Source organism: Danio rerio, chromosome 9, assembly GCF_049306965.1.
Source record: "Danio rerio strain Tuebingen ecotype United States chromosome 9, GRCz12tu, whole genome shotgun sequence".
Classification (NCBI taxonomy): domain Eukaryota; kingdom Metazoa; phylum Chordata; class Actinopteri; order Cypriniformes; family Danionidae; genus Danio; species Danio rerio.
This window is the reverse complement of record NC_133184.1, coordinates 1062501-1085000: the sequence shown is the minus strand read 5'-3', so window position 1 is coordinate 1085000 and position 22500 is coordinate 1062501. Positions and strand designations below refer to the sequence as shown.

The 22500-nt window shown below is 41.9% G+C and overlaps 1 protein-coding gene across 25 annotated transcripts in view; it reads right to left on the bottom strand.

The window, feature by feature from the left end:
• Positions 1–22500, bottom strand: part of zmp:0000001200 — a 107147-nt gene that overhangs the window by 42293 nt on the left and 42354 nt on the right. For all 25 annotated transcript variants that reach the window (XM_073912340.1, XM_073912346.1, XM_073912341.1 and 22 more), the window contains exons 3-16: positions 22209–22298; positions 17052–17134; positions 16123–16192; positions 13612–13707; positions 13351–13485; positions 7703–7877; positions 6061–6113; positions 5795–5869; positions 4576–4716; positions 4199–4381; positions 3899–4021; positions 2743–2825; positions 1216–1338; positions 928–1007 (exon numbers count right to left, since the gene is read on the bottom strand). In XM_073912340.1, the coding sequence (XP_073768441.1) occupies positions 928–1007; positions 1216–1338; positions 2743–2825; positions 3899–4021; positions 4199–4381; positions 4576–4716; positions 5795–5869; positions 6061–6113; positions 7703–7877; positions 13351–13485; positions 13612–13707; positions 16123–16192; positions 17052–17134; positions 22209–22298 (1510 nt within the window). The remainder of the gene's footprint in view (positions 1–927; positions 1008–1215; positions 1339–2742; positions 2826–3898; positions 4022–4198; positions 4382–4575; positions 4717–5794; positions 5870–6060; positions 6114–7702; positions 7878–13350; positions 13486–13611; positions 13708–16122; positions 16193–17051; positions 17135–22208; positions 22299–22500) is intronic.

The window sequence follows — 22500 nt, the reverse complement described above, 5'->3', positions numbered from 1 at the left end:
AAGCCAATACAAGCCAAGTCAAGTCAAGTCAAGGATAAGTAAATGTTAATTTAAGTTAAGTCAATGTGAAGTCAAGTCAAGGTAAAGTCAATGCCAAGTCAACCAAGTGAAGTCAATGTGAAGACAAGTCAATATTAAGTCAAGTCAAAGTCAAGTCAAGTCAGGTCAATATCAAGTCAAGTCAAGTCAAGCCAATACAAGTTAAAATAAGCCAACTCAAGTCAAGTCAAGTCAAGCCAATACAAGCCAAGCCAAGTCAAGTCAAGTCAAGTCAAGTCAAGTCAAGTCAATTTTGAGTCAAGTATGTCAATGTCAAATCAAGTCAATGTCGAATCATTGTCAAGCCGAGTCAAGGATAAGTAAATGTTAATTTAAGTCAAGTCAATGTGACTAAGTTAAGTTAAGTTAAGTTAAGTCAAGCCAAGTCAAGCCAAGCAAAGCAAAGCAAAGCCAAGTCAATCCAAGCCAAGTCAAGTCAAGTCAAGTCAAGTCAAGTCAAGTCAAGTCAAGTCAAGTCAAGTCAAGTTAAAATCACATGTTATGCATGTAAGTATAGCAAAGTGTGTGAGATGAATAGGTCATCGTAGGGGCGATAACTGAGAATAGAACACAGCCAGGAGCTCTGCTTCTACACTGCTCTAGAAGTGTAGATCATCAACACAATATTGCGATGCTGTTTGTGAATGTTTGTTGGAGCGATGGATTCGGGAAACACTGACTCGCTGAACTATGTAACGACAAAACTTGCACTCTTGATTGGCTAATGATGCTTTGGGGAAACAGCTCTGAGTATTTTAGACATGCTGAGAACAGATGTATAATACAAGGAAAATAAAGACCTTCAAAAACAGCATCACATGCTCTCTGCAAATATATATATGACTTATAAGAACACATGAGGGAATGTTTAAGCAAATAAAGTCTTACTAGGCAGATCTGGAGCGACGTTATCAACCGTAACATCCAAATTACCCAGAATCACAGGCAGCTTGGCCATCTTTTCTGGCCTGAGAGGAGAGAAAACACAGAGGAGGTGAAATACACACGAGTAAGTGCTGAAACTCACAATATTCTGTTCCTCAAACAACATGTGTGTGCGTCTAACAGAAGTGTGTGCAGCACTGATCTGCAGGTCAAGCAAACACTGAACACCTGAAACTCTGCGTGAGTGTGTGTGTTATTGTTATTACTGGAGTGTGTGAGTGTGAAACTGACTTCTTGAAGTCCGCCAGCAGCTTGAACACGTCCTCATTGGAGAGTTTGTTCCCGTCCTGCCTATAGAGAGCAGAGAAACGAGCACTCTTGTCCACCGTCCCCGACGCGTCCTTAAACACCGTCCTGACACACACACACACACACACACACACACACACAATCTTCAACATCTCACTGGAAAGATCAACAGTGTCATGTTTAAACTCCAGCCACCGCCTCTTCTCCAGCACAAAACACAGGAACAGTAAAACAGTCGCATCGATATTTTCAGCACACTGATGTTAGTTCTGTTTCACTTGTATGCTGAAAAAATTGTAAACACAAGTATTATTACCCAGATTTTGCGTATGCATAGAAAATAATGCTGAGTTCAGACTGCGTGATTTTAGCCCCGATTTTGGCTCGCCGACAGGTTTTGAGAAATCGCCGACAAATGCCTGAAATCACAGGCAAATCGGTACTTGTGCACGTGAGTGACAATCACACAGTGTGAACTATCAAAGACGCGATCTGAGAGAATCGCCGATGAGTCGCTGATGCCTGTGAGATATTTGGCGTGCTGAATATCTGGAGCTGTCGGCGATGCAAATCATGCCGTGTGAATTGAGTTATGACTGAAAATAACATCAGCGATCGCCTACAGCCAATGAGAGAGCAGCATTCACTTGTGTGTGCGTGAGTGTGTGTATACCTGCTGCAGGCCAGCGGGAGGTTGAGGGAGAAGTTAAAAGCGCTCATTCTCGGTTTATTTGGACCCACGAAATGGAGGAAAAACTAGTGGAGGTTTGACAGGACTCAGGAGCACCCATGTCTGTTTGACGTTTCATACTGAAAGAAATTACTTTATTATCAACTTAAGTTGAGGAGAAATGGCTAATTCCCTTTAAACCCAGGTGAGCAAATATGTACATTTTTTCACCCCATTAAATGCTTCTTTCTCATTATGTAGTTAATAACAAAAGATATAGGCTACTGCGTGCTTTTGGCTGTGAGATGTAGTTTGGACGAAGTAGCGGCGATTCTTCCTATAGTAAAGTCATGCAATGTGAAAGTCCCTGTCGCCGATCCATCTTGCAGTGTAAACAAAGCAGCGACGAAACGCTAGCCCAGAAAGTCAAGCAGTGTGAACACATCTGTGACACGACTACTTTGAAAATCATGCAGTCTGAACTCGGCATAAGACGAAGAGCATTAAACTATGAGTTTATTTGCGTAAAAACTTGCTGGATAAGTTGGCGGTTCATTCTGCTGTGGGGACCCCGGATTATTAAAGGGACTAAGCCGACAAGAAAATGAATGAATGAAAGAAAAGTTATACTATTTTAACACCGTCTTAATGCGAGTAATGTGTTACTTTACTCGTTACTTGAAAAAGTAATCTGATTACACAACTTGCGTTACTTGTAATGTTTCCCCACAACACTGAGCATAAATGGACTTCATTAATATTCATCTAGTATTCAGACCTGTGTGTGTGTGTGTGTGTGCTTCAGGTGTCTTTTCCTCATCATACAGTGCATTTCTCACCTGGCGGCCCATGCAAACGGCATTCGGTACTGACCCAGACGACTGCAGGCCATCTTAGCGTTCTTCAAGACTTTCTGAGCCGCCTGAAGACAGAAGAAACAACAATAACACTTATAAAGACCAGCAGATCTCAGATCAGGCCATCTCTGAGGGACATTTCTCTCATTTATGCAGCGTCAAATCACTTTTCTGTGGATTATCTTCTGCAAAAATCACTTGTATAATGGGTTTAACCCCAGCAGTGTGTGAATATCTCCAGCCTCTAATGCTCAACATGTATTCATGGTGTTTGTTCTAATCAGACTTGATAAAAACAGTCTGCACAATCACTTTGATTGACATTCTTCCTTTGTATGATGTCATCAGAGGGGGAAAGCCCCGCCCACTAGTGAGTGTTTCTCCCTCATTAGCATAAACAGCAGCCCTGAGTGAGAAGCAGCCATCTGTCCATTAGCCATTAAAGTGTTTGAATCTGCCATTATGCTGACACACAAGCGTCTGTAGGTCCACCCTCTTCTGAAAAGAGCTCATTTGCATTTAAAGCGACAGTCTCCAAAATGCCACTATTAGGATCAAAGCCTGAAAGGGTCAGTTTCAGATAGTTATTAAAACATTATCTGTGTGCTATTTTGAGGATTAACCCCCAAAACATCCCAAAACAACCTCAAAACATTGTGCATTTCTGAGTGTGAGTGGGCTGGACAAACCACCAGTAGAAAACACACTCTTTCATCTCTCTCACGCTTTACCAGGCACTAGCACCAGTTCTGCACATGTGCACCACACACTTTCTTACAATCACTCCTCCATATCTCTAAAATAAACACCAAGTTTGGCATTAATGAAGTCTGTTTTTTTTAATCGCAAAACCTTGGAGGGGGTGACGAGTTTCTAAATGATATCTCTATAACACACACCGAATGGAAAGAGTATGAAAATCTCTAGGCGAAGTGTGTGTGTGTGTGTGTGTGTGTGTGTGTGTGTGTGTGTGTGTTGAGGAGTGCGTGCGGGATTGTGGTTGGTGGTGGGATATCTAAAGCTCTGATCCAAAAACACCAAAGCTTTAAAAACACACCGCCAACATCTGGTTTTATCCACACACAGGCACACACACACACTCACAAATGCACACACACACACACACTCACAACTGTACCTTAGCAGAGTCTGAGCTCTTCATGTACGGCTCAGCGCAGTGTGTGATTCCTCCCTGTAGAACTTTCTCTATCCGAGCCACCAGGAAGATGTCAGGATGCGGACAGGTCACGGAAAACACTCCCTACACACACACATACACACACAATGGAAGTCAATGAGGCAAAAACAGCCACCAACACAATCAGAGAGAGGTCAATCTGAACAATACACAAGGGTTAAATAAATGCTCCTAAAATGCCTCCTGTGGTGTGTGTGTGTCTCTCGGTTATGGGCCAGGTGTTGTGTTGTGTTGTCTGACCTGGCGTGGGTAGTGAACAGCGCTCTCTGCTGGGTTGTTTTCTCTGGGTTGTGGACTCTCTGCTTCTGAATTACCCAGCAGAGCCTTCACTGACGGATGGTTCATGTCCACGTGGAAGTCTGAGGATATCTTACGGCCGCTCTGAATATCAAACAGAGACAGAGACACGAAGAACGGCTCCACCTGAAACACACAAACATTCCTGTCAGCAACTCTCCTCATTAGATTGACCTTTATAGGCCATACATACCATACTATACCATACATCAGCAACACACAGCCTTAAAATCGATCGTTTACAGTATTTAAAGTCAATCTCAAGGCCAAAGAATGAAGAGGGCAAGGCAGGGTTTCAGTGTGGTGTGTTGGTGAGTTACGTTAGTGGTCGGCCCCTCTTCATTCTCCGCCACACAGCTCTGCAGGTTGAAGGACAGATCATTGCAGTTCACTAAGATCCGCTTGCCAAACTTCTCCTCGAAGGGTTTCACATCAGGCTCGATCCCGGAGAAGTCCAGTTTCTGCACAGAGTGGATCAATAAATCATTCAATCAACTCAATCAATCAATACAATCAACTTATCAATTTTTCAATGAATTAAGCAATCTATTAATCAAGAAAACAATTCAATAAGTCAATAAATAAGTCATAAAATTAATTATGCAATTAAATAGTTAAACAATCTATCAATCTATCAATAAGTCAATGAATGAATGAATGAATCAATCAATCAATCAATGAATCAATCAATCAATAAATCAATCAGTCAGTCAGTCAGTCAGTCAGTCAGTCATTCAGTCACTAAGTCAGTCAATCAATTAAAGTAAATTAATAAGTTGATCAATAATTCAATCAAGTCAATGCATCATTTAATCAATCAACACAGTCAATCAATCAATTATTCAATCAATTAAGCAATCTATTAATCAATCAAACAAGTCAATGAGTCAATAAATAAATAAATCAATCTGTCAATTGATTATTCAAGCAATTAAGCAGTTAAACAATCTATCAATAACTCAATGAATCGATTAATCAATCAATCAACCACCAACCAATCAATCAGAGTCTGTCAACCAATTATTCAATCAATCTGCCAATCAAACAGACAAGTCAATCAGTCAAAACACCAATCAATTAATCAATCAATCTACATTTAACCAGTCAATCAATCAATCAATCAATCAATCAATCAATCAATCAAGCTGTCAAACAATCTATCAGTAAGTCAATTAATCAATCAATCAACCAACCACCAAAGTCTTTCAATCAATCAATCATTCAATCAATCAAATCAATAAATCTACATCCAACCAGTCAATGAGTCAATCACTCAATCAATCAATGAACAAACCAGTCAATTAATTAAACAATCAATCAATTAATCATTGAATCAATTAAACAATCTAACAAGGTAGTCAATTTATCAATCAATCCTTCTCTTTAATCAAACAGTCAATTCAATCAATCAATCAATCAATCAATCAATCAATCAATCAATCAGTGAGTGAGTGAGTGAGTGAGTGAGTGAGTGAGTGAGTGTGTTGATCTCTCCTCTTCAGTTATAGTGTGTGTTATTGTGTGTTGTCTCTGCTGTACCTGCAGCTCTGGGTCCAGTGTGAAGAGTTTCAGCCGTGTCTCGCTCCTCATCTTGCTCTCGATGTCTCTGGCGCTCTGGAGAAACACAGCAGCCCACAAGCAAACACACTCAATTCAACAGGAATTACATGGAGACCTATTACGACTCTTTTTATAATAAGTCTGATGTCTCTAGAGATTTATGAACAAGAAGACGAATTTCAAAAATCTTCTATTCGAGACTGCGATGACTTCATTACTGTAAACTCAATAACCCTGTTTCATACCTGAAAACTGTCCATACTGCTGGAGGAGTGATCGCTCTTCGATTGTTCATCATCTACAGCACACAGACAGAGAAAACTCATTAGACCACAACAGCTGTGTTTCAAAGCAAAGATGTGAATTATATTTATGTCAAAACTGGAATATTACATAAAACATCAGTGACTAAAGCAGAGTTTCCAGACAAAAGAGAACACAATCATCACTTCCTGCTAAACAGTGAGAAATATCGCGGAGAGAAGTGGAGTTTGCTGCACTGTTGGGATTCTCCACTGTGGTGTTTGTTCTTCTCTAATAAATGAGCTGCGCCTCAGAAGACAAAGACCACACGCAATGAACACGGCGGCTTATGAAGACATGAGACGGGAGCGCAGACTGATGCTCAAGACAGTTCTGGAGGTAATATTAATCTGTTTGTTAAGTGTGACGTCACACGAAGCTGCTTTCACCCGGAGAGTCTATCAACATGTACGGGAACGCAACAAATAGCAATAAAAAACGTCACATCCATGATGCCAATCTCCCACTCCACCACATCCCAAAGATGCTCTATTGGGTTGAGAGCTGCTGACTGTGGAGGCCAGTGAACAGTACAGTGTATTGAGTACAGTGAACTCATTGTCATGTTCAAGAAACCAGTCTGAGATGATTGAGCTTTATGACATGCTGCGTTATCCTGCTGGAAGTAGAGACAAAGGGATGGACATGGTCAGCAGCAATACTCAGGTAGGCTGTGGCGTTGATGCTCAATTAATACTAATGGACCCAAAGAAAATCTGTCAGCAGAAATGGAGACTCATCAGAACAGCAACGTTTCTCCAATCTTCTATTGTCCAGTTTTGGTGAGTCTGTGTGAATTGTAGCCTCAGTTTCCTGTTCTTAGCTGACAGGAGCGGCACCCGGTGTGCTCTTCTGCTGCTGTAGCCCATCCGCCTCAAGGTTGGACGTGTTGTGTGTTCAGAGATGCTCTTCTGCAGAGCTCGGTTGTAACGAGTGCTTATTTGAGTTACTGTTGCCTTTCTATCAGCTGGAACCAGTCTGGCCATTCTCCTCTGACCTCTGGCCTCATCAACAAGGCATTTGCATCCACAGAACTGCCGCTCACTGGATATTTCCTCTTTGTCGGAGCATTCTCTGTAAACCCTAGAGATGGTTGTGCGTGAAAATCCCGGTAGATCAGCAGTTTCTGAAATACTCAGAGCAGCCCGTCTGGCACAAACAACCATGCCACAGTCAAAGTCACTTAAATCCCCTTTCTTCCCCATTCTGATGCTCGCTTTGAACTGCAGCAGATCATCTTGACCATGTCTAAATGCCTAAATGCAGTGAGCTGCTGCCATGTGATTGGCTGATTAGAAATTTGCGTTAACAAGCAGTTGGACAGGTGTACCTAATAAAGTGATGAAGACCTTGTAGGTTGAAATGTCTTTTGAGACATAAAGTGGCTTGTGATATAATTAATTTCTTGGATTTTTCTGTTGAGTATGTGATATCTCTGCTTGATATTTGCTCCTGTTTATCAGGATGATTTATTCTCTTTGATTCATAGGATGGAAACACTGCTTTTTTCACAAATGTGTATTCAACATTCCAGTTTTGCACTCTATTGGGTGGGTGGTGCATTTAAAATGAGCAGAATCTGACCGTCGTGCAGGTCTCCGTTCCTCTTGTCCTGCATGGCCAGCTCGAAGCTGCTGTTGAGGATTTTGTTGAGGGTGTTGATCCACTCGTCCATCTCGCCCTCTGAGTCTGCAGCCAGCACATAAGCGCTCTTATCCTGCATCTTCAGCTCGAAGGCAAACCTGCGCACGCGATTGTTCTGCACACAGAGATGCTCACATCAGAACACAACATGCAGAAAGAGCTCAAAGCTAACTCCCCTATACTACAGCTCACACATATCAGTGATATATTTGAAGGCAATGGAAATGCATTTAAACTAGGGCTGCCACTAGGCACTGGACGATAACACCGAAACAGTTCAGTATTGCGTTCAAAGGTTGTTTTCACCCAGACATTTTAAAAGATCTTATTTTAGAGCAGTAATCACAATACTGTAAAAACGTGATATTTTCATCAAAGGTTATCATACAGTCAGAATCTTATACTGAGGCCCATGCCTACCTGCCACTAATGACTGTACTGTACTGTACTGTAGTGTATGTATATATATATATATATATATATATATATATATATATATATATATATATATATATTAGTGCTGACAATTTTCAAAGGTTTCAAAAAAAACCTTTTTTTGAAAATTAATCGCGATTAATCAAATTTGAAAGACTGAAATTTGTAATTTTGGCTATTCAAATGTAAAATTAACGTAAACGCAAGACAAAAACTATTTAAATTCAAAATATAATTCTTTATTAGAATTTGTGTTTAACTTGTAACACAGATTTTTTCATGTAAACAACATACTCACAATAAACCATCAAGATCCTGGCTGGACAGCCATGTTTATTACAGAAATAAAAACACAGGCATGTTAATGCCATTTGAATTTCAAAACAATCAATGCCAATAAAGAAAACATTGATTCCCAAGTTGTTTTCTAAGTGTACAAGTATTACAGATATGGAAAATGGAAAATTATAATAATAATAAAGTATTAAATACAAACAATTGTACTCATTGTAAAGTTGTATTGCTGTGAGTTGAGAACGTTAATTATAAAGTAGAAACAATTTTACTCAGTCCTCTTTTACATTCAGTCAGTTGCTAAGACAGTCCAGTCTGCTGACATTATCGGGGGACAATGTGGACCTTTTTTTTTGAATGATGCGAGCTGAGAGTGCAACGCAATCTCACGGAAATTTGTCACTTTTTGATTTAGTGGCTACGGACGTTTATGCAGGTTTGTTGCTAAGAAATGCACGCACACAGACAGACACACACACCGCGTGCAGGACAGGGCAGGCGGAGCGACATCCTGCAGATTCAACACGCATGATCGCGTTCATCAAATCTGCTTAAACTAAGCGTTCTAAACTATGGCTGTATTTTACAAGGATTCTGACACAACAACGCGAAGCAGACGCTTGCATGTAAGGGGGAAACACGTCAAAATTAATGACACATTTGAGGGCTCATGCTGAAAGGCAGAGGAATGCGCTGTCTGACAGCTTCCGACATCATGTCACTTTTACATAAGACACCAATACTCCAATTTTAATATGATTAGGATAATACTCTTATTAAGAGTCGACCATGTAAACATCGATTTTTGTCTACCTTAAAGGACCACCGAGTCACGAAATGCAGAGGTTTTTCTTGTTCGTTTGCCATGCGGCATCAAATTCCATTAAAACAGAAGTCGAAAGTTAAAAATGAAACACCTGAAATTACATGAAACTCTGGAGGAAACGCTGGAGAGCCTGGTGATGCCACATTGTTTTATACTGAAACTTGCCTTCAAAAAGCGTTTCTTTGGCCTTATCTATATTTCTTTGCATGTTAAACACACGTCGAACACAACAGGAAATAAAAAACAGCAATTGCGTTAATTGCATTTTTTTACGTGTTAGTTATTTCAAATTAATCGCATGCGTTTAAATTAATCGCATGCACTAATCTTGACAGCACTAATATATATATATATATATATATATATATATATATATATATATATAGATTAATCTCACTGTACTTTTGGAATTAATCTAGATTGAAATGGCTCGTTTGAATTCTGCTGAAGGCATTCAGAATATGTGCTCTACACAAATAATGACTAAAAGTAAGTCTTTGAGAACGGGTTTCTCAAGCCAGGTGGCGCATTAGACCAGGGGCTCATCTCCTGTTTCTAAAATGCATCACAAACTGCTGGAGGAACTGTTCTACTCTGATAATTGGTGATGAAAATAAATGATGTTCAATAAGATGTGCTTGTGTTTAATAACCGTTTATTCAGTTCAACATGAATGTCGGCCTGCATAAGCTCCAAACAGCCATTTTTGATCACCTTAATCTGACTTGTCAGGCTCGGACAGAAAACAGAGAGCGAGTATAAGAAATAAAAAGAACACAGTTAGAATGATGAATAAAGGTTTAAAATGAGTTTACAGGTTTGAATCAAAACTTAAAGGCTTGCCTAGTATAATCTGTTATTCGTTTTCATTTAAGTGAGATTAAAACACCAGAAAAAAGTCCAGAAATTGTTCATTCAAGTTGTTTTTCCATCATGAAAGTATGTTAAAGTGTTCTTCATAGCAGAACTCCAGGGTGAGATCAGATGGGAAGGTGTGTGTGTGTGTGTGTTTATGGAGCTGAGCATGATGGGAAGGTAAAAAAAGCAGCTCTCTGTGTTTTGATAACTGATAAACCTTCCCTCTAAGGACTCATTTTTCCACATCCACTCCCAAAATAAAGCGCTGCGCCCACAGCTGGGCTATTTCAGAGAGGAATTTCTGGAAGCTGTGGTCGTAATCACTCCGTCACACCCTTCACACGGCGCTTTGCCATTATGTGTAATGAGTGTGTCCGTTTAATTAGCACTCTTCCCCTGACCCTGACCCATCAGAGCACTCAAAGACCACAAATGAGTTAACAATGTGCGCTGCTCACTAAAGCAGTAAAGACGTTAACCTTTACACGTTTCACCTAGAAGCTCCCTGTCTTACCCTTACAGAAAGAAGTGCATATGAGTGTATAAAAATAGCTCACCCACACATAATTTGTTCATCATTTACATTATTAAAAATAATGTTTGCATGTATATATATTAGGGATGTAACGGTATCAGAATTTCACGGTACGGTAATACCTCGGTATGAATGTCACGGTACGGTATTTATTGAATCATTTACAGGAAAAAACAAAACTTATGGAAATACTCCAAAAAAGTGCCAAAAGTGTCAATGACATACAAATTAGTCATCTATCTGTAAGCTGTGAAACAGGAACTTCAATTTTAATAACAAAAAAAATATTAAACCATGTAAAAAAATTAAAGTTTCAATTTAGTATTGTTGAAAACTCATCACATTCAACATTTAATCACTCACTCACTTAGATAGAGATGGGTTTAAAGGAAAATTATCATATAAATATAATCTGGTAAAAGCTGGTATCTCTGGGTATTTACAATGTCCCCTGCAACAGAAAAAAACCCTCTCATTTGGGACTGAGGATCCTGGGACAAGAGAGATATGACTTGGCCCAGGTTGACAGCAGTGGGTAACGTTGTGCATTGTCTTTCCCCCACTTGAGAGGACAAACCATGAGTAAGATAGAGATCTCATGTCTGCATCAATCTGAACAGTGTGCTGACAACACCGCTATTCAGTACGCGCGTGACAACACAGCTGATAAGAACTCGCGCGACAACACAGCTGATAAGAACTCGCGCGACAACACAGCTGATAATAACTCGCGCGACAACACAGCTATTCAGTACGCGCGCGACAACACAGCTGATAACAACTCGCGCGACAACACCGCTATTCAGTACGCGCGCGACAACACAGCTGATAAGAACTCGTGCGACAACACCGCTATTCAGTACGCGCGCGACAACACAGCTGATAAGAACTCGCGCGACAACACAGCTGATAAGAACTCGCGCGACAACACCGCTATTCAGTACGCGCGCGACAACACAGCTGATAAGAACTCGCGCGACAACACCGCTATTCAGTACGCGCGCGACAACACCGCTATTCAGTACGCGCGCGACAACACAGCTGTTAAGAACTCACGCGACAACACCGCTATTCATTACGCGCGCGACAACACCGCTGATAAGAACTCGCGCGACAACACCGCTGATAAGAACTCGCGCGACAACACAGCTGATAAGAACTCCCGCAACAACACCGCTATTCAGTACGGGCGCGACAACACAGCTGATAACAACTCGCGCGACAACACCGCTATTCAGTACGCGCGCGACAACACAGCTGATAAGAACTCGTGCGACAACACCGCTATTCAGTACGCGCGCGACAACACCGCTATTCAGTACGCGCGCGACAACACAGCTGATAAGAACTTGCGCGACAACAGCGCTATTCAGTACGCGCGCGACAACACAGCTGATAACAACTCGCGCGACAACACCGCTATTCAGTACGCGCGCGACAACACAGCTGATAAGAACTCGCGCGACAACACCGCTATTCAGTACGCGCGCGACAACACCGCTATTCAGTACGCGCGCGACAACACAGCTGTTAAGAACTCACGCGACAACACCGCTATTCATTACGCGCGCGACAACACCGCTGATAAGAACTCGCGCGACAACACCGCTGATAAGAACTCGCGCGACAACACAGCTGATAAGAACTCCCGCAACAACACCGCTATTCAGTACGCGCGCGACAACACCGCTGATAAGAACTCGCGCAACAACACCGCTATTCAGTACGCGCGCGACAACACCGCTGATAAGAACTCGCGCGACAACACCGCTATTCAGTACGCGCGCGGCGACAACACCCGCTTTAGAGTTTTCCAGCTCTTTTTCATCCCCGCTTCTAGCAGCACACTCCATTTCCGCATTACTGGATCTGTAGCGACAACAGACCGCAAGGGATGATGGTCAAGCATGGGCTGATGGGAATTGTAGTTTTCGCTACCTCCCGTTCGCTTCATTCGCCTGAGCAAATTTTCTCAGAAGACCTATAGTTTTACAGAGTCATGCGACTTCGGTAATATCGAAAAATATTAATATTGCGGTATGACGGTATTTACAATACTGTTACATCCCTAATATTTAGGGACATTTGGTCATGAAAATGTTGACTTAAAGACTCCCACTGATGTCTCCTGAATCATCATTCAGCAAGTTATTAGACATGTGCATGAAGCATCTGTTTTCTGTATCATTTGTCATTTCAGTAATAATAAAACACATTTAGAGTGTGTCTCTGTGTTCTGAAAAATAAATATGGCCGTTAATCTATTCTCAAAGTTGGCTTGGGAGCTATTCTACGCAAGTTATGATGACTTTCACCTTGATATTTTAGTGCAGATATTTGGCGTGGGTTTCCTCCGGGTGCTCCGGTTTCCCCCACGGTCCAAACACATGCGCTATAGAGGAACTGATGAACTACATTGGCCGTAGTGCATGAGTGCGTGTGAATGAGGTTGCATGGGTTGCGGCTAGAAGGGCATCCACGGTGTAAAACATATGCTGGAATAGTTGGTGGTTCATTCAGCTGTAGCCACCCCTGATGAATAAGGAACTATGCCAAAGGAAAATGAATGAATGAATGTACATATATGCGTGTGTGTGTGCATGTGTGTGTGTGTGTGTGTGTGTGTGTGTGTATTCACACCTGCACCACCCCCATGCAGGAGTCCAGGAAGATGGTTCCTTTGGGCTCTTTGTTGATCTTCTCGTCCTTGTAGAAGTTAAGGTTGTAGGATCCGTCGCTCAGCTGCGACAGCTGGAAATACCTCCTTTTGAAAGACTGACAGACAGAGCAAGAGTGTAAATGAGGCGAGGAACACAAATGTGTGTGTGTGTGTGTGCGTGTGTGTGTGTGTGTGTGTGTGTGTGTGTGTGTGTAGACATAACACCCGCAGAGTGAACTCACCCTCATGGTGACGCTGATGGCGCTGTTGACGTTTCCTTTGTGCAGCCAGCCCTGCTTTATCAGACCACCCTTCTGAGAGCCCAGAGATGCTGTGTCCTGCACACACACACACACACACACACACACACACACACACACACACACACACACACACACACACACACACACACACACACACACACACACACACACAATTACTCACAAGCGCACACACACAGTACAGTGGGAGTGAAAGAAGAGAGAAAGAGCAGAATCCAGACTCACAACAGAAAAGATAAATACATTCCAGAACACACACACACACACACACACACACACACACACACACACACACACATCAATACAGATACAATATCTGCAGGAGCCACAGTACAGTGCGTGTGTGTGTGTGTGTGTGTGTGTGTGGGCAGAGGGAGTCAGGATGCTTTACCTCACACAACTAAACAAACACACATTATCTGAAATGTCCAGACAGAACCTGGCAAACTCCAGTACATTACAAGACTGAAAAATACTTTGATTTTCATATATATACATATTTACACTCAGCGGCCACTTTATTAGGTACACCTCTCCAACTGCTCATTAACGCAAATTTCCAATCAGCCAATCACATGGCTGCAACTCACTGCATTAAGGCGTGTAGACATGATCAAGATGATCTGCTGCAGTTCAAAGTGAGCATCAGAATGGGGAAGAAAGAGGATTTAAGAGACTTTAAACGTGGCATGGTTGTTGGTGCCAGACGGGCTGCTCTGAGTATTTCAGAAACTGCTGATCTACTGGGCTTTTCACGCACAACCATCTCTGGGTTTGCAGAGAATGCTCCGACAAAGAGGAAATATCCAGTGAGCGGCAGTTCTGTGGGCGCAAATGCCTTGTTGATGAGGCCAGAGGTCCGAGGAGAATGGCCAGACTGGTTCCAGCAGATAGAAAGGCAACAGTAACTCAAATAAGCACTCGTTACAACCGAGCTCTGCAGAAGAGCATCTCTGAACACACAACACGGCCAACCTTGAGGCGGATGGGCTACAGCAGCAGAAGAGCACACCGGGTGCCGCTCCTGTCAGCTAAGAACAGGAAACTGAGGCTACAATTCACACAGACTCACCAAAACTGGACAATAGAAGATTGGAGAAACGTTGCTGCTCTGATGAGTCTCCATTTCTGCTGACACATTCAGATGCTCGGGTCAGAATTTGGCATCAACAACATGAAAGCATGGATCATCCTGCCTTGTATCAGCGGTTCAGGCTGGTTGTGGTGGTGTAATGGTGTGGGGGAGATTTTCTTTGGGTCCATTAGTACCAATTAAGCATCAACGCCACAGCCTACCTGAGTATTGCTGCTGACCATGTCCATCCCTTTATGAGCACAGTGTCTCCATCTTCTGATGGCTACTTCCAGCAGGATAACGCAGCATGTCATAAAGCTCAATCATCTCAGACTGGTTTCTTGAACATGACGAGGAGTTCACTGTACTCAAATGGCCTCCACAGACACCAGAGCTCAATCCAATAGAGCATCTTTAGGATGTGGTGGAACGGGAGATTGGCATCATGGATGTGCAGCTGACAAATCTGCAGCAACTGTGTGATGCTATCATGTCAAAATGGAGCAAAATCTCTGAGGAATATTTCCAGTAGCTTGTTGAATCTCTGCCATGAAGGATTAAAGCAGTTCTGAAGGCAAAAGTGGGTCCAACTCGGTACTAGTAAGGTGTACCTAATAAAGTGGCCGGTGAGTGTATGTTACAGCTTGTAATAGAGAGTAAAAACACAGCAGGTCTCCCTTAGGAGAAAAATGGCTGTTTTTGAAATGTTTAAAGCAGCAGACACACGTGTAAACACTGATTAAAGCTTGATTTTCAGCACAGGGTTGAATGTGCCTCAGGCTGATAATCACTTACGCAATAATGCAAAAGGAGATTGGGGAGAATCTGCGTTATCTATGTTGCACAAATTGTACAAAAATCGCAAATATGTCAGTATGAGAGTAAGATTGAACATTAGCTAGATTAAATTATATGAACCATCAGTACAGTGTGCCCCAATACTGAAGCACAGTCTAACGGCGTTCCCCCACAGTCCAAACACACATGCGCTATAGGGAAATTGATCAACTAGATTGGCCGTAGTGTATGAATGTGTGTGTGTGAATGATTGTGTATGGGTGTTTCCCAGCACTGGGTTGCAGCTGGAAAGGGATTCGCTGTGTAAAACATATGCTGGAATAGTTAGTGGTTCATTCCACTGTGGCTACCCCTGATTAATAATAGATTAAGCTGAAGGAAAATGAATGAAGGAATGATTATTTGTGTGTGTGTGTGTGTGTGTGTGTGTGTGTCCTGTCACTTTCATTCTGTTGTCATACTGTGGATGTCTGTCACAAAAACACACTCCTCTTACAGTGTGTGATTCTGATTGTAGTACATGCAGTGGTGGATCGTAAATTAGAGGCTCAGACTGAGGTGTGTGTGTGTGTGTGTGTGTGTGTGTGTGTGTGTTTTACCTCGTCTTTATCCGCGTCTTCATCCACCTCAAACACATGCTGTGGTAAATTATCGGGTCTGGACACTTTGCTGAGAGCAAAACGCACGCACGCACGCACACACACACACACACACACACACACACACACATTCAGATTCACAAAGCACTTACTGAACACTCAAAAGTCTACAAGATGGACATTTATTTACGTACACTAATCTGGTCATCACACACACACACACACACACACACACAGAAACACACACACACACACACACACACACACACACACACACACACACACAGAAACACACACATACACAGACAGAAACATATACACACACATACACACACACACACACATATACACACACACAAACACACACACACACACACACACACACACATATACACACACACAAACACACACACACACACACACACACAAAACACACACACACACACACACACACACACACACATACACACACACACATAGAGACAGAAACATATACACACACACACACATACATCCATGCACACACACTTACAGAAGAACACACATAAACACATGGAGATACTCATACTCATACAAACACACACATAAACACACACAAACACAGACACACAGATATACATATACTCTCACACATGCAAATGCACAATGAACACACACACACACACATATGCACTTACACACAGAAATATACACACATATAAATGTAAACAAACACCCACACAAGCATGCACACACACTCACAAAAGTACATGGAGACACACACACACACACACACACACACACACACAAAAACCCCATACAAACATAAACAGACATTCACGGGCACTCACACACACACACACACACACACATACAGGACAGATGAGCAGTGACACACTCATGGCGCGCTCTGTAATCAGTCACACACAGGTCAGAACACGCTCGTTCACCTGGGGAGCTGCCGGAAGTCTCCAGAATAATCCTCATATCTGTAGCTGACCACATGCCAGTCTGAGACGTACGACTTGATGCACTGAAGAACAAACACAGCAGCATCAGTACACACACACACACAGACAGAACACACAAACACACACATAAACACACCAAAAACAAACACACACACATGCACATACACACATATATATAAACTGTATTTCCGTTAAACCGAAATTGGGAAGTATACAGGGGCGAATACTGCAAGCACAGCTCCGTTCTCCAGCAGGACACCTCTTCCTCTGGCCTCTGTGTGCTCAGAGAGCCCTCATTAATTCCCTCAGCGCTTTACTCTCTGTCCAATCTGATTTACTTAGGAAGAGCGGAGACGAGATGAAAGAGGAGCAGGAAAAGCCAGCTCTCATAGGTGAACGGAGAAAAACAGAGCTTTATATAGATCAAAACCAGAGGAAACACTCAATATTCACACACACACACACACACACATGCATGCACATCAGCACAAGAATAGTTGAAGTTCATTGTTGAAGTAGTGTTGAAGTATATATTTAAGTATACTAGTAGTTTACTTGTGTCATTCATTCATTTTCCTTCGGCTTATTTATCAGGGGTCGCCACAGCAGAATGAACCGCCAACTATTACAGCATATATTTTACACAGCAGATGCCCTTCCAGCTGCAACCCAGTACTGGGAAACACCCACACACTTACATTCTCTCACACACACACACTCACACACTCATACACTGCGGCCGATTTAGTTCATGTGGCTTTTTTTACAAGCATATTCAAATGTTGTATTTCAAAGCTCAACAAAATCAGTGTATTGCTTAAGCAGGCTGCGTTCATGTGCGATGCTTTAAACTGTGTAACAATTAGGGATGCAACGATTTTAGTCTGAAGAATAATCCTGGTTTATCAGCATTAATATGCATTCATTCAATTCAAAACACGACTAGTTAATGTTGAAGAAAAGAAATTTATTTTTATTACTTTTGTGTTTTTTATTTATTCGAAAAATGCTTAGACTAACAACAGATTAATCAATCTTTTGTATTGTATTATAACACATCTTGACCAGACAATCTTGCTCTTTTTTACTGTGCTGCATACTAAAAAACTGCTAAACTAGTGGAAAAAGCAGAATAAGAATACATTTAGGTTTGTGCCAGACTTCTGTCTAGACATGTCACAAGGAGCATGATCTTTGTAGAAGTGTGAAATATATTAAAGATGCATGTAATTGTTCAGTTCTGGTATGCAGAGGAGGGTTGCAGAAAGAGGAAGTATGTCTGGGTGCAACACTAAAAGGACTGCAGAATGACTGATAAGTGACGTTACAGCAAAACTCCACCTGTTAAGATCAGTTGTGTGTATATGCTGGAGTCAGGAAATGTAGGTGAGTTGCGAACCTCTTGAATGTAATTCTTGTATTGCATTGGGGTAATGTAACCCAGAGCTCTGTCATCTAACTATTCATTTGTATCTAATAAATTACTAATATTTTTGGCATTGAAGAAAACCCTCTCCAGACCTTTTCTTATTGAACATACATGGAATTGGCTTGGTATTCCAACATTTAGAAAATCACAAGAAAACTGCTCATATTTTAAAGTGTTGTTTATTGCTGCTCAGTAACCAAATACAGCCCAAAATATTAATAAAACACAAACAACAGTCCATTTCTCTTTTTGGACTTTAAATAAATGAAAAAGTTTTTGATTTTACAATGAAAATAAACGACAGAACAACGAATAAATAAATACAAATTTGAATAAATAAATTAACATGTCAATTTAAGCTATTTTTTAGCTAAGAATTTAAATGAACTGTTGTTTTTATCTGCATTATTCATACATTATTATTTTAATAATTTATAGTAACGTATCTTTTGTGTAAATTGCACTAAAAGCCACGCACAACTCTCACCACTACAGTGTGAGATAATTTCTGATGAATCTGCAGGGCGCAAGTGCGTCAGTCTGATTGCGAGCTGTGTGCGCACCGCTCCCAATATGCGCACGTCTCCATTGGAAATAACGTACTTGTGTGCGGAAAAAACGCAATATGTTAACGGCTTGCTGCTATAGTTAATCCGATGTGCGTGTGTATCGGCATTACTTTGTTTTAAGAGTTCACGCTCAGCTGATGATTGATTATAAAGCGTGTTTGACATGCTGTCCCAGGAGAGAGCCCTGAGCTTATAAGATCCTTGAGCCCGGGGCTCCCTCCCACTTGCAAGGCGAGAGGGGAGTTTGAGCTCAGGTAGATTTGGAGAACTCCCATGCTGTAGCAGCTGATGAACAGATAGTGATCGCCAGGCCCGGATTAAGAACTCAGGGGCCCCTGGGCACATTATCTTGTAAGGCCCCCTACCTGGCCGCACCCCTATATTTGAATTTAAAAAATAAGAATAATATAATAATTTTTAAATAAAATTAATCTATAATTTGTTGCCCACATATTTAAATAAATGATATATAGTACATATGTATTTATAGTCTACAAAGATTTAACTTATTTTTCAAAGCATTGAATAAAAATACTAATAAAACTATATATATATATATATATATTTTTTTTTTTTTAAAGGGTATTTTAGTGTATTGCTTTTACAAACTTATAAAGCATATTAATGCCATGGCATATAACGCACAATGCTTCTCCAATCCAGTTCTATGAATCTGAGTCTTTCATAATACAAACACTGATTTACTGTCTCTCTCTCCTCTCCCTGTATTTTCTCTACTCTTCTCGTGATGAAGACTTGATTATAAACCTAAAAGTATCCGAAATCACACACACTATACCTCTTCTCTCCCCTCTCTCTCCTCTTCTGGGCCTTTCTCTCTCTCTCTCCCTCTCTCTCTCCTTTTCTGTCTGTCTCTCACACGATGAATCCAGTCCGCGCTGCGCTGCCGTTAACCTCCTCCGCCTGGTTAATGCTAGCTACTCATCATTTAAAGTTAACGTCTTCTTCTGTACCCTCATTCTCCTGATCACGGGTCTGTTTAAAGATGGTGTGTATGGAAAATGCCTCAATAAAGATGCCTCCTCTCCTCTTTCTCTCGCGTTTGCTAAATCCACTTGTCCACTCATTTTTGATCTATGACAGATATAACGTTACACTACAGTCCGCTCAGTTTAGTGCGGGTTATTGCAAAACTGACGTTTCCGCGCTTGACCAATTACAGCATTCTGTTTAGTTAACGAAAAAAAGGCAGTTTAAATAAAAAATAATATTAATATGTGATCGCGATTTTTTTGCTCAGAGGAAATACAGTTGTCTGAGCAATATAGTTTTTGCAGAGAGGGAGGCACCTATAATAAGACTAAACATTATTAAATACCCGCGAAACACTTGTGACTTTATATCACATTTGCATTATTTTTAAAAAATGTTTCCTTCCTGTTAAAAATAAATATATTTCCAATCTGATATGTAATGGGGGAAAAAAAAAGTAGCACGAGTTCCGCTGATGGTGGATTCGAACCGAGTTTATGATTAATCGCCTCAAAAGATACTGTTGTGCGCCTTACAAGGTGCGCCACTGCGGCTGTAATGTTTAATAGCTCTTTACTCATGTTGTCTCTATCAATCAGGCATCGACGGGCGTAAACCCTGAATAGCTTAGTCCAAAATTGATGCGCTATTTGCAATTAGCCAAAAAAGACACTCCGAAATTGTCTTTTTTTCTCCCCCCTCGCAGGGGCCCCTAGTGCTCACGGGCCCCTGGGCCTGTGCCCATAAGGCCCATTGGTTAATCCGGCCCTGGTGATCGCTCTTAAGAGATGACTACTGACTAGCAGCATGTCTATGGTGCTGATTTGGATTAGTCAATTAACTTAAGCTGCATGTTTTTGGACGGTGGGAGGAATCCGGGGAACTCGGGGGAAACACACATGAGCACGGGGAGAACGTGTAAACACAGAAACGTCGGCTGGCTAAGTAAGGACAAGAACCAGTGACGTTCTTGCTGTGAGGCAACAGTGCTAACCACTGGGCCACCGTGCCGCCCATCTAGGAAAGGAGGAGGAGTAGGGGTGGAAGGGGGGATTCTTCAAAATGAAGATGGCTGTGATATGAAGCTCGGGGTGTTTATAGTGGCTTTGGAGTCGTCTGACTGGTGAATCATAAATTGGCTAATGCAGGACCGGCTGTGATCAATCATAAGCACGCGATCCTCTCGACATTAGTTTATAAATAAACTTCACTTAGTTGAAGCTGCTTTTTTCGTGCTACAGAAATGTGGCGTTGAGAAGCCGTTAATGAATAAAAGTGGGGTTCATAGTGAAATCGGGGAACCCCTGCATCCCTATTAAAGATATCAGTGCATTGTACAAAAGGCCTTTTCTACAAACACATCCAAATGTTTTGGGCTGCTCACGCCACTCGCTTAATGTCAGGTGACTCACGCTCTGCACAGCCTCCAACTGCAGCTTGTGCTGTATTGAACAGACGCACGCCACTTCATAACTATAGCGAGGGCCGGAACATATTGCCTTGGGGGCCGGGTTTGGCCCGCAGACCGCTAATTGAAGAGCCCTGGTCTAAGATATCACTTGAGGAATCTGCCATGAAGCGTCTGCTGGATGTGTTGAGCTGGAGTTCAGCCAGGAGCATCACTGGAGGAGTCTAATGATCAGCAGAACAATGCTGCTCTATTCTCCACTGCGCAGGAGAGAGAGAGAGAGTGTGTCTATGTGTGTGTGTGTGTGTATGTGTGTGTGTGCGTGTGTGTGTGATATGAGTGAAGGTCAATTTGGGACAAAGCGATCTCTATAAACAACAGAGGAAATCCTCCGAGTGCAGTGTGTGTGTGTGTGTGTGTGTGTGTGTGTGCGTATGTGGGGAAGCGTGTCAAAAGCTTAAAAGCTATTAAAGAACAATAGGTGCATAAACACATACACTCACACATACGCACTACACACACACACTACATGCATACATACATACACACACATACATATACTACACACACACTACAAACATATGCACACATTGCACTGCACAGACACACACACACACTACACTCATACATGCACTCATACTACATACATACACACACACACACACACACGCACGCGCACACACGCACACGCACACACAGTGCAATGGTAAAATGGTAAAGTTGTGTGTGTGTTTTACCTCTTGCACAAACAGACTTTGAGCGTCTCGGAGCGCGTGTGCGGGTATGGAGGGGTAGAGCGTCCGGATCTGACGTGGCAGTGTACAAACCTGCAGAAAACACACACACACACACACACACACACACAAAGCAAATAGTTCACACGCAAATACAGACGAGACATATTTTGCCACAAATTTAATCACATATTTCAACAACCGGCATCCGGAAAGTCAATCAAATCCTCTCAAAGTTTCCGAAACCGATAAAATAATCCCACATGTGCATTTCCGTCAGGTTGATTGAGTGGCT